Source organism: Scylla paramamosain, chromosome 22, assembly GCF_035594125.1.
Source record: "Scylla paramamosain isolate STU-SP2022 chromosome 22, ASM3559412v1, whole genome shotgun sequence".
In the NCBI taxonomy this organism is placed as follows: domain Eukaryota; kingdom Metazoa; phylum Arthropoda; class Malacostraca; order Decapoda; family Portunidae; genus Scylla; species Scylla paramamosain.
This window is the reverse complement of record NC_087172.1, coordinates 20,682,430-20,695,697: the sequence shown is the minus strand read 5'-3', so window position 1 is coordinate 20,695,697 and position 13,268 is coordinate 20,682,430. Positions and strand designations below refer to the sequence as shown.

The 13,268-nt window shown below is 41.5% G+C and overlaps 3 protein-coding genes across 3 annotated transcripts in view; 1 reads left to right on the top strand and 2 right to left on the bottom strand.

Moving 5' to 3' along the window:
* Positions 1 to 1,332, top strand: part of LOC135111770 (DNA-directed RNA polymerase I subunit RPA2-like) — a 33,315-nt gene extending 31,983 nt beyond the window's left edge. Inside the window, exon 23 of the mRNA XM_064025477.1 lies at positions 860 to 1,332. Coding sequence (XP_063881547.1) covers positions 860 to 1,147 — 288 coding nt within the window. The 3' untranslated portion in view covers positions 1,148 to 1,332. The remainder of the gene's footprint in view (positions 1 to 859) is intronic.
* Positions 1,328 to 5,041, bottom strand: LOC135111773 (cytochrome c). Its single transcript, XM_064025481.1, has 2 exons — positions 4,889 to 5,041; positions 1,328 to 1,911 (listed from the first exon to the last, which is right to left on the bottom strand). The coding sequence occupies exon 2, from the start codon at positions 1,906 to 1,908 to the stop codon at positions 1,594 to 1,596; it is 315 nt and encodes a 104-aa protein (XP_063881551.1). The 5' UTR covers positions 1,909 to 1,911; positions 4,889 to 5,041; the 3' UTR covers positions 1,328 to 1,593.
* A 3,656-nt stretch (positions 5,042 to 8,697) lies between these two features.
* On the bottom strand, positions 8,698 to 12,748 carry LOC135111772 (cytochrome c-type cyt cy-like). Its single transcript, XM_064025480.1, has 2 exons — positions 12,199 to 12,748; positions 8,698 to 9,286 (listed from the first exon to the last, which is right to left on the bottom strand). The coding sequence occupies exons 1-2, from the start codon at positions 12,662 to 12,664 to the stop codon at positions 8,973 to 8,975; spliced, it is 780 nt and encodes a 259-aa protein (XP_063881550.1). The 5' UTR covers positions 12,665 to 12,748; the 3' UTR covers positions 8,698 to 8,972.
* Positions 12,749 to 13,268: the final 520 nt, after the last annotated feature.

The following is a 13,268-nucleotide window of genomic DNA, read 5'->3' as shown; positions in this document are numbered from 1 at the left end:
GAGAAGAAATATATGATAGTTTTGGTTGTGAATCTCCTCTCTCTCTCTCTCTCTCTCTCTCTCTCTCTCTCTCTCTCTCTCTCTCTCTCTCTCTCTCTCTCTCTCTCTCTCTCTCTCTCTCTCTCTCTCTCTCTCCAATTAGCATGCCTCAGTCTTCCGTCTATTTTACTTTCAGTCCACAACCTGTCTCAGCCTTGTCCCTCTTCTCTCCTTCATTGCCTGTTGCGTTATATTGCTGCGGTATATTAATATAGTCTGGTTAAGTCCTTTATCTAGTGCTATCTTATCAGGAATGTAAGTAGTGCGGATGTGTTTGACAAGGAACATGAGAGATTGTGTTGTCGTGTGTGTGTGTGTGTGTGTGTGTGTGTGTGTGTGTGTGTGTGTGTGTGTGTGTGTGTGTGTGTGTGTGTGTTGCAGTGCATTTCAAAATCATATTACTAAATTGCTGTTTCAGTTTTTTTCTTGTTGTTTCTTCTTTTTTTTTTTTTTTTTTTACTTTGTCTTGGTGTGTTGCAAGGTGTTTCATATGTTGCTATATTCTTAACAATATACTCTTGGGTAATCCTTTTGGCTGAAGTCTTTAGGGACTGGTTCTTTATGTGGCTCTTTATATATATATATATATATATATATATATATATATATATATATATATATATATATATATATATATATATATATATATATATATATATATATATATATATATTAAGGGTGTGTTGCATGGTACTCCTAAGAGTGCGTTGCACTTGGCTGTGTTACGTCCGGTAATGTGGTGTGGTACTCCTAAGTCTGTTTCAGGATGCAGCCTTGAGTTTCGGGGTGCCCTCAAGAGTGTATCGGATGTTTGTTGCAGGAGTGGGTGTGCGAGGACTGTGGAGGCCTGATGGAACCGTCCCTGCTGCCTGACGGGGGAAGCAAGCTGTTCGTGGGGCGGCAGCCGGAGTGCCTGGTATGCGGGCCCTCTGCCACCGTGCGTCAGGTCAGCCTGCCCTACGCGTTGCGCTACCTGGTGGCGGAACTCACCTGCGTGGGCATTAAGACACAGTTAGGCCTACGCTCCGCTGGAGACATCATTGGGCAAGTACAGACTCACGAATCTCCCGCGGAAGGGCCTCCCCAAGACGCTACCCTCGGCTCATGATGTTACACCAGAGGTTGCAGCTCTGTGTTCAGTTTGTAGAATACAGAAATCCTGTAGCGCGTCTTCCCATGATGTCATGCAGCACTGGCTGAGCGGGCAGTGTTGGTGCAAGGCTCGGCAAGGACCGTGCAAGGCTGTGTTAGTGGCTAATAGACGTAAGGATTAAAATAAAAGAGAAAATAGCATCCTTATTTATTAATATGATGATTCTAACTTCCTACTTTCTTATGGTGATGACTTGGAGGCCAGTGATGAGTCATGAAGCTAAGATGAGATATACACAGATGATGGCTGGACGAGGCCCACATTCCCTCCTTTGCGCTGACTGCTGGTGTTGCTGCTGCCGCGGCCCCAGTGGGGCGGCGTGACGCACCGCCACCGAGCCAAGCCGAAGGCCTCCCACAGGGGAGGTGTTTAGCCCGTCAGGTCACACGGGTATAAGTGCATTACTTGGTGGATTCCTCGAGGTAGGCGATGAGATCAGCTCTCTCGTTCTTCTTCTTGAGTCCAGCAAAGACCATCTTGGTGCCAGGGATATACTTCTTAGGGTTGGTGAGGTAGATGTCAAGTGTGTCAGAGCCCCACGTGATGCCCTTGGATTTGTTGGCGTCTGTGTAGACGTAGCCGGGTGCTTGGCCCGTCTGGCGGCCAAAGAGGCCGTTAAGGTTGGGTCCGGTCTTATGCTTGCCGCCCGCCTCTACCGTGTGGCACTGTGCACACCTCTGCACGAACAGCTTCTTCCCCTTTTCAACGTCGCCCATTATCTAAAAAAAAAAAATAATAATAATAATAATAATGATAATAATAATAATAATTATGGTGAGCTTTTGGAGTAAGATGCCAGTAACAGGAAATAAAGTACACATAGTCCAACACTGGCTAGGCTGCTCTCACGCCTGGACGCTGTTTCATATGCGGCAGCGCCGTGAAAGGGTGAATCTTACTCAGCTGCTGGGTTTGAAGGGAAATGTTATTTATGTAAATATGATATATCTTCTCTATCAATCTTTTCTTTCTTAAGGGAAAAAAAAAATACACAAAAGCAAAAATGAAGAAATAATAAAGCGCTAAGTACCGTTAATCCCAAAACGAAATTAGAACATTCTAAATATGGCATTGTCAGGCTGGTTGGTGAGTGCCGAGGTGCGCGGTATTGAAGGAATCCCGGTCTTAAATTAAGCAATGTTGCTGGCCCAGTGTTTGCAAGCGAAAGAAATAAGATTGAGAATTCTTGTTATTTTTTTGCATCACTAGACGTCATAGCATCGTTATATTCAATTTCACATTCGTCTTCCCTTGCTATGGTTTCGTTGAAGAAGTGTGCATTAGATGTCAAAGCTTTCCTGCAAATATACATACTTTCCTCCTGTTCTAACTGCTTCAGACTTTCGTCAGGCCTCTCCCATGTACATTAGCAATAAGGAAGTAAAAATCATGCATAGCAGATCAGTTTGCCTTCCCTTGCTATGCTATCGCTGAAGAGACGTGCATTAGATGTCGAAGCATTCCAGAATTACTTTCCTCCTAACTTCGCTCTTCGTAATTCCTCGTCCAACCTTTCCTTTGTACATTAACAATAAGGACGTGGAAAGCATGCACTGCAGACTGTTTTGTCTTTCCGTGTTATATAGGCGTGCATTAGATTTCAAAGCTTTCCGATGAATTTACATATTTTTCTCCCGTTCCAACTGCTCCACACCTTCATTCAGCCTCTCCTGTACACATTAACAAAAAGGGAGCGAAAATCATGCATAGCAAGTCGCCGGTGAATGGCAAGTAGTCATGTAACCCCGCCATGGTGTAGGCGCCAAGTAGGGAGCCCCGTCTCCCTTAGCTCCCGCCGTCATGTCTATATATACCTTGCGTAACACACTCGCGGGCCAACCTCACCTTGTCACCGCCCCCTCCCCTGCCCGCCAAGCTGGGAGAGCCTCGCGTTTGTAGGTCACACCCTGGACCCCCACCTCTCTCTCTCTCTCTCTCTCTCTCTCTCTCTCTCTCTTGATAGGAAATTAAATAATGTGTAGTCAGTGTTCAGTTACTGCTCATTGATAGCAGTGTTCGTCATTTGTTTTCTATTTTGTGTTGGAGGTGCGAGTAGAAGGGTGGAGTGAAATACGTAGATATGAACGTTCACACACACACACACACACACACACACACACACAGAGAGAGAGAGAGAGAGAGAGAGAGAGAGAGAGAGAGAGAGAGAGAGAGAGAGAGAGAGAGAGAATTATCATCCTCATTCTTATTATCCAGTGATTGAAAATATGATAAATTAACGCTCTCATTTCCCTCCCGACACACGTTTCTTGTAGTGCTTTTGTCTTGCATGTCACATGATAACTCTTCAACCGGTGCTCTGTTCATTTTTTTTTTTTTTTTTTTTGCCTGATTTTGAATGTAATTTGATCATTGTTTATTTTGCCTGATTTTCAATATAACCTCATCTTTACCATAAGTTACTTCTACAATATATCTTACTAATTATATATATATATATATATATATATATATATATATATATATATATATATATATATATATATATATATATATATATATATATATATATATATATATATATATATATATATATATATATATTTTTTTTTTATTTATTTATTTTTTTTCTTTCTTTGAATAATTTCTCTTAGCTAACATTCATGGTGTGTAGCGCCTTCAGTCGATCTGTTTTTAAGTCATATTATCAGTGTAGCAATTTACGAGACTCATTGGAGAACGGGACCCATATTCTGATACACTTTTTCTTTTTTTTCAAAAGCCACAGATAATCAGTTAGGTTCTCATGGATGTTTTTGCAAGAGATGATGCAGAATCCTTGTTTAAACTATCATCAGAATCATGAAAACACCCTGGAAACCCCAACAACTTTCACTAGAGCCTGTTAAAAGGAATGAAATAGTCACTAGAATAATGAAAACACAGTTAAAACCCCAATAGCTTCCACTAAAGTCTGTTATAAGTAGTCGAGTAAGATGCAGAGATGTGTGAGAATGCGGTCCCCGTGTATCGGCGTAGCCCTTGTCTTACACCTGCGTTTAGTTAAATGGGTCACGGGATCGCTTCACGCACCTTATCTTGGCACATATTCCACATCTATCCGTCCACTTACTCTCCTGATAATGTGGCGCAAAGTGAGATAACAGGCGTGTTTGCATGTCATCCGCCCATCAGTCTTAATGGGGGAGCTATTAATAATTGGTGCACCTGTTTTATAAATAAAGAACGTACCAAGCCTCGCATTCCTGACTTTAATGACCGCATCCTCAAACTTTCCGGTGTCGTAACTACTCGAGCTCTAATGGGAATTATTGATATTTTCAAATGTTTACCATTCCGGTGATAGTTTAACAAGGATTCTACGTCATCAGTGAGGAAAATGCCGAGAGAAATGTACCAAACCATCTCGGTCATAACTTAATGACCGCATTCTTAAAAGTTTCGGTGTCTTAACATTTCTTAACAAGCTCTAGTGGAAGTTTTTTGGTATTTTCAAAGGTGCTTACGATTCCAGTGATAGTTTAGTAAGGACTTTACGTCATCAGTAAGGAAACCCCTACGTGAGCTCAACTGCGCATCACTGTGACATTTAAAAATAACCCTTATGTGAATCCAAAACGTGAATACAGGCCTGGACATGAACTACACTAGGGCAGCTGTTACATGTACCGTCACGCAACACTCCGGGCAGCTCTATGATAACGAAAGGGTACTCACGAGTTAGGAGAACAGGTATAGAGTCTCAAGGAAAGCTCGCAGACTAGTGGCGGGCCGGAACCCTTGGGCCGCTCGCTATATACAGGACAACTTTGCCAACTCCTCGGTACTAAAAATATCCCTAGTGAGGCAATCATTCTCCCCGGCATCATTTCGAAACAATCGGTCGGGTATAAGATAGACGCAACGTGAAGTTATTACTGGTGTACTAGATAATTTCCATCACTCATTTTCGTTAGTCGTGTTTAAGGGTTAAGTTCAGTCTTTACTTCTCGCCAAATTTGTTCCACTCTGCTGGGTGTGTGATAGACTCAATGTGAAGTCATTACTGGTGTGCTAGAAAATTTCTATCTCACGTTTTCTTCCAGTTGTGTTAACAGTTGATCAAGTTCAGCGATTAACCTGCTCCTTGCCAAATTTGTTGCACGTACGGACTGTGTTCGTCACTTGTTCCTGAAAGCTGCATGTCTTGCTTAACATTCACTTCAGGGACGCTGTTTCCCCTCAGTCAGTTTCAAATGTTCTTTTCTAATCAGTGCCACGCCCTGATGATGAGAAAGGTGATAAGGACACTCAAGCTGAAGGTGGAGTGTTTGATATCTCATATTTCGATATTCCGTCTTCAGACGGACCTAACCTAATTCCGTCTTCAGACGGAATATCAGGATCTGTATTTTGAAGTGTTTCGGACTTTCATAAATGTTTTCAAAGGTCACAGGGATGATTAGTCAGATTTTCTTGGTGTCTCTTTTTCAATGATGATACAAGATGCCTGTTATACGATTAAATATATTAGGAGAAAATGAAACAAATCCAGGAGCTGTATTTTGAAGTGCTTCGGGTTTTCATAAATGTTTTTAAAGGTCACAGAGATGCTTAGTCGGGTTTTCATGGTCTTTTTTCTCAGTGGTGATGCAGAACCTTTGTTAAACGATCACATGTCTTCCTTGAAGAAAATTTAGAAGACCTGCTGTATTCTTTTACATGCTTTAGGCTTCCATGAATTATTTCAAAGGTTACAGTTAGATTTTCATGGTGTTTTTTTTTTCTCAACGATGATACAGTACTGTAGAAACCTTGTCAAATATCGCTAGAATCATGAAAACTCTTGAAAACCACTATAATTCTGTTATAAAGCAGTGGAGACAAGACTCCCGGGACTTTTGTCAGTACGGTCCCTGTTGTGCAGACTTCACCTTTTCACTCCTAGACATTTTTTTTTTTTTCCGTAATCACCTGCAACTTTTTTAAGCACTTATCTTTCCCATACAGTTTTTTAAATAGCGTAGCCAAGAAAGAACAAGATTACCCTCCTATTTACTTCTGCTTGTCCATGCAAAGATATGTTTCCTTACGAAGTTCTGAATGTTTACAAATGATGACCATATCAATAAAAGGGTTAAGAGAACAGAGGAGTCCTGCTTCAGTCTGAGTTTCCCTGCCAGTCTTTTCACCTAGCCTTGTCTTATAATGATAGACCGCTTGAATACGCGATGGGATAGTAATGTGACTAGCGTATCATTCTGCCGGACACTTGTGTTGCGGTTGTGTTGATTAGACGGACGAGAGAGGCGTGGATGATAAGAGCTACATGTGTGTAAGGTCAAACTGAAGGACTCACAGACGAGGCTGATCACTTCCGGAATTATAAAGCAAGAAGTACGTATGTATTCCCACAATGCAATGCAGAATGCTCCAGCAGAAACATGCAAGCCTTAAGAACATTAGAAAAATAAGGGAAGTTGCAAGAAACCATCATGCATACACGTGGCAGTCCCTACATGAAACATACATATCTATTTCCACTATCATTCCCACCCATGAATTTATCTTTTTAAAGCTTCCTAATGATTCAGCACTAACATGATTACTGAGTCTATTCCACTGATCTACCATTCTGTTTGAGAATCAATTCTTTCCTATGTTTTTTTTTTTCCCCTTAAATCTAACAAACATGAACCAATTATTTTTTGCCCAATCCCGATTAATGACTTGAAGATCACGCTTATGCCAACCTTGTTTTATTGCATATACCACTTAAACGAAACTACGGTGTTTTCAGTTGTCACCCGAGTTCCCAAAAATACGTACCTACCAAATACATATTTGCAAGGACCCAATGATTTGTGGTTCAGGAAATAGGAAGCACCCAGCTGAACTACACTAGATATGGGAGGTCGTGTCAGTCCCTTAGACTCGCACGGGAGCTCTTCCACCCCTATCAGTGACACATGCTGAAGTGTGGATGCCTAACCTAATGTCACGAGCCTAGTGTAGTTAGAGTTAGTAAGTTAGTCTCGTTTACTTACTGATTTTCTTTGCCGCTTGACCACTCTCGCATTCATGAAAAAAAAAAAAAAAAAAATAGAAAAAAAAACTCGTCCCTACCGCCCAACATTCATGTATCAATTTTAGTCTAGTTATAGTTAGTATCGAGCTAGTCTAGTTTACTTACTGATTTTCCTTATCTCTTAAGCAGTCTCGCATTTATGTAACAAAAAAAAAAAATCCTTGTTTTCTTCACCGCCCAACAATCATTCATTAATTTTAGTGATTATAGTTAGTAGGTAGGTTGATTTATTGATTTTTTTTTTTATCCCTTGGCAGTCTCGTATTTACGTAAGAAAACAAGAAAACCCTCGCCTTCACCGCCCAACCAGCCCGATACATAAGCACGAGTGGCTGTGTTACGGAACCTTTCTGCTCTACCCTTTCATAACGCTTGCCAGTCTTCCCTTAGCAGCGTTTCACTATAACACGCCTGACTCATGAACATTATTATTATTATTATTATTATTTTTGTGTGTGTGTTGTGGTCTAAACAGGAATCTGAAGTGAGGGTGAGATAATTATCGTATTTTTTTCAATTAATCACTTTATTTATTTATTTATTTATTTATTTATTTTTGTTGTTATTGTCTGGTTTTAGATTTATCATTATTATTATTATTATTTTTTTTTTTTTTATGAATACCTCGACGAATTATTTCCTTACGTCAGTTGTCGAGTTTTCGATTTTCTTTTTTTTCAGTGTGCGCGTGTGTGTGACGGTAAACGTCAGGGTAATGTCATTGCCCCTACACACACACACACACACACACACACACACACAAGCACGTGATCCTTACAACCGTGGTATATGATTCACTTCCACTATTATACTATCATCATCATTGATGTGGTAGTAGTGGTAGTTGCTGTTGTTCTCTGAATGTTAATTTTGCAGTTCACTAACAGTGCTAAATATATCATACACTTTCTTCAGTGCTAAATAAATAAATCATACACTTTCTTAACGAAATTTGTCATTACTTCGGCTGAGCAAAGGTGGCTTAGCTAATCACCGCACATCATACCACTGATCAAATGTTTACCTAAGTAAACGTTCTTTGTGTAACAACTCCTTAACACTGTCTTTGGCAGCGTGGCCGTGGCAGTCACGTGAGCTGAATAAACAGGTCTTCCCAGCCTCCTCACACCCCACGCACGTGATGACGCCGTTTGCTCAGGTCTGAACCCAGTGGATGCAGATCCCGCCACACTCCTTTTGTTGCCCGGCAGCCTCAGGTGTGTGTGTGTTTCGTAAGATTGAGTTTAGAGATGACGTGAATGAGGACTACCACCACAACCTTACGTTGAGCAAGATGCTTTCTGTGAGGCTTTGGTCAATCACATATGACCGTATATGTCAGCAGGATAATTATTCCGATTGGCTGACGCTGCCATTCTTGTACGCAGGGCTTTCCTAAGAGTGAGCACCCTCTCGCTTATTTTATGCGGGAATCAGGGAAAAAGCAAACAAACAAACAGTACATCACTTAATTTATTGAAAATAAAATTAGTGGAATGAAAGTTTTCCAGTTTGTCAAAATCTCCAAAATATCAGGTCCATGAGTAGGGGGAAGATCAAATAAATTACAAAACAAATTTGCAGGTTTCCCAAAGGGCAAGGTTTGGGTAGGGATGGACCACCTCCACAAGGCGGGATATGTACATATGTACAGACAACTATCTAGGACAGACAATCAGATTCTTTGCCTACAGGACAGACAGCACTAAATTTTGCCGCCTCGCTTCTTCTCGTCTACTTGGTGGAGTCCACGAGGTAGGCAATCAGGTCTTCTCTCTCCTTCTTCTTCTTAAGTCCAGCAAAGACCATCTTGGTACCAGGGATGTACTTCTTCGGGTTGGTGAGGTACACGTCGAGTGTGTCAGGGGCCCACGTGATGCCCTTCGACTTGTTGGCATCCGTGTACACGTAGCCGGATGCCTGACCCGTCTGGCGCCCAATAAGACCGTGGAGATTAGGTCCAGTCTTGTGCTTGCCGCCCGCCTCCACCGTGTGGCACTGTGCACACCTCTGCACAAATAGCTTCTTGCCCTTCTCAACGTCGCCCACTGTCAACAAAAGACTGGTTTTAGCAAGTACATCACAATACATTTCTGTAACATTCGTTATCTACCTTACATAACGCCTCAACATAATGATAACACGCAGCGAACACAACAAGACTGAAAAGCAACTCAGACTTCAGTTGTCAGCACACATGACCTACATCTCTTTCCCAAGTTTGTCATTCCCTATGACACACACGTCCTCTCCGCCAAGCCGATGACAGCCCTGCACCTGACGTCACACCAGCGGCGTGACGCGAACATGTGCCCGTAACCTACGCGACAGAATTCCTAACAAGTACACTTTCCCTTTCGATGGTGTGCCCTTGCTACTCCTTCAAGATTCCTAAGACCCATGTCCTCCTCCTGCTTCCCCTACACGCTCACAGTATCACCATATCACCAACCACCAGTATAGCACCAAATAAACTGTAGTACAAACACGCCTTAGAAATATGTGCCGCTGATTGAGTTCTATATGGCCTTGACATGTACAAAATTCGCCATCTGATGGCCGTGGCCGCGCGACGTTGCCACTTCTCAAGGCGTAGAGCCATTATATAATTAAATCTGTTTTCATCAACTGCTATAAATGACCCGATTATCCTCACTTTATAACTAAGCAATGCGCGAGATTACATGGAACTACTAAAGATGAGTAATGGTAAGATTCGGAGGAGAGGAAACGAGCTGCATCACAGAGCCGGTTGAGTAATGCATCTACACACACCACACCACACCACACATTTCCCCACCCAGACGAGTCATGTAATACACGTGGTCAATTCATACACCTACAAGTACCAATTGATGCTCTGCACTTATGTATTGATGCTCTAGTTGAACTTTCCTAGTTTCACTTGACCTTCAGCATCCCAACAAAAAGTATTGTCTCGTTTCTCAACGTGTAGTAGATTGTTGCAACACTGGAGCAGCGCGGCGGGCTAGAGTACATTACTTGCTCAACATTTGCCGTAAGCGATGAATTTATAACGAGACTGAGTATAATAAGTAAGAGTAAACTGGGCAAAATATTATGTAGGTGGTTTAAATTAGCGTTATGTATAAGTAGCATACGGTTGCCTGCATCCCCCGATACTTACCTAATAGTCTGCCGTAAGCAATTTATAGTATGAGAGTAAAACGTTTAAAATATTTAGTAAATTGGGTAAAACTATAATGTAGGTGGTTTAAATTAACGTGACGTATGCAAGAAGGAACATACGGCTGTCTGCATTCCCAAGCCACTCGAAACTTCTAGAATACCCAAGTTATTTAGACACCGAATTTAATAATTCCTTCCTCCACTTCTCAAACTGCACAAATATCAGTGAAAACCAAATACCTGACCTCTCAATACAAGATTCCTATGGTACGGATAAGAATTGATTTTTCCACAACTACGGTGACCTAATTAGCGAAAACTTGCTGAATTCCTCACTGCAACCTTTATTTTGTTAGATATAGCAGTGCTTTCAAATATTTCCGTGTTTAAACGGCTTCAGAACACCAGCAGCAGTGACCTCCCAGACGCCGGCCAGCTGATCCAAAGATTTCGTCATCACCAGGCGCCCTCCGTTCATTAACCACCTTACTTATTTTCACAATTCATTCGCTCACCGTCGCTTCCAGAACCAAATTACCCAGCCACAATGCAACCCCAGTCCCTCACGCTACTGTACGCACAAGCTTTCATACAATATAAGGTTTAATACTCACTTTTTCCGTAAGGGTTAACGCACTGCTCACACGCACTTCTGCTGTCGTTGGAAGCTTGGGTGGAGAGGGAATGGGATTGAGGTGGCGAGTGTGAGCCGCGCGCTGACTGGCTGGCCGGCTTTGTTAGATGCTTACTGATTGGTTCTCGCTTGGAATGAAAACCTGGAGCTAAGCGAAATTTTCCTATCTTGCGTAAACTTTTGTCGACATGATGGGTTTATTAATCATGTGCTTTTATACATATACTGAACATAATTTGTGAGCAAAAAAATACGTCCAACAATTATACGCGAGAACTTTACTCGTCTGAGGTAAAAATCAATGTGAGTGAGAGAAAACGGAATTTTTTAAGTACAACTATTATTTATATTAATCATGCTATTCACATCTTTTTATTAGTCACTGTTAGGATGCGTCTACTTGTGTTCTTAAACGCTATTGTCTATACTAGCAGCAAGACGCTTGAGTGTAAATGTTAATACACTAGTGTTTTCAGATACTGGGCATATAGAACTTATCAGCCTCAACTAACAGGTAGTTCATATGGGAATCCCAACCTCTCTAATTTTCGCTTGACAAGTGTTTTAATCACGGATCGTAACAAGCACTGTGGCATATGTCAGACACTTCTGCATCTATTCGTGTGTACAGAACTTCCAGATATGAAACAGAGCTGTATTCAGAAACGCTTTGCTCACACCATGACTGTTTTCAAAGGCCACATGATAAACCGGATTCTCAAGAGTGTTTCTCCTGTTAATAATGAAAAAATCTTGTTAATTTGTCACTAGAACCGTAAAAACCCGTGTTTTGAAGATAGTGGAGGTACAGCGCAAAATGTTTCAGAATACGGACCATATGGAGGGGAAGGGGTGGACCCGCACACTGTTTCTATATACACTTCGATACATCACTGACTCCAGCACTATACTCGAATTAAATATTACACGTGTGGACGTTGCTGAGACCTGTGCCGTCTGGTTACATGTTTATATTTGGTGAGATTGAAAAATTAATAAGAAATTATAGTATTCGTTCTGAGAATACAAACTCAACCTTTACCTTACATAATTTTACGTAAGCTATTACTAATTTAACTTGTGAAAACTAAGAAGCAACGTTACACGCCTGTCAGCAGGAGATGAGCGTGATTCTGTTACATGACGTTATTTTACTGCATGTGTCTATCGTCTTACCGTATATAGGTCTTGTTGGGGGTCTTGACGGGGGTGGGCATGGAGGTGGAGGTTGTGACGGCGGTGTGGTATCATCCGGGCATTCAGGTTTTGATGTTTCATTCGGACATTTACAAGTTTCACTCTCAGCTGGAGGCCCCTTGGCCAGCACGCGGGGACCTGATAGGCTGCGAAGAACTTCTCTCCATCTCTTGTCTGTGCTATGCGTCTTGGAGTCAATTATCTGATGAGATCCAAAACCAAGAACACCTAACACAACACCAGCGGCAAAACCATAAAATTTACTCCGTCTTCCTTGAGGTATAGACAGATCCTGTCCTGAGTAGCGAGGATTCCGCCCCAAAATATCCAAGGGTCGTAGTGAGGAAGGTTTAAACGGTACTCTGTCTCTTATTCTTGGTAGTAAGATTCTCCCGTCAGTCTTGAGCACCATGGCAGCCTGAGATTTTAGGACGCGGCTCAGCATTTTGAAGTAAGAGGGATGTTCAGTAGTTCTTGAGTGAGAAAAGTGTGGCGTGATGTGGCGTGGCGTTCAGTGTAAGATGCAACTGAAGGGAAGGGGAGCAAAAGGAACGGAAGGGAAGCTATCATTGTGTTGATAGCAAGCACTCGTATTTTCCAGTCTAGTTACCGATTTTTTTTATTTTCTTATTCGTGTTTTTCGTTTGTTCCTCTTGTCATTTTTGTCATTCATTATTATTTCGTGTTATTTACTTGGAGTTGTTGTGTTTGTTTTGTTTCGCTTGCGCATTCCAGTTTGTTTTATGTATGGCACACTGTTTCATTTAATGTGCTGGTGGTAAGTGTGTGTGTATGTGTGTGTGTGTTTGTGTGTGTGATAACTCGTGCTTGTATTTTCCAGTTCAGTTACCAGTTTATACTATTATTCTTACATGGTGCTCTTTTTTTTTCAGATTATTTATTATTTTTTTGTAATGGACTGCATATTACATCGATAATCTCTGTAAAGGAGGAAATGATGAAGAAATTCCTTATATTCCTTCATTATGTTGATTAGTATCGATAATGTCTTTACTACCAAAGCGAATAAATGTTACGTGATAGTGAAT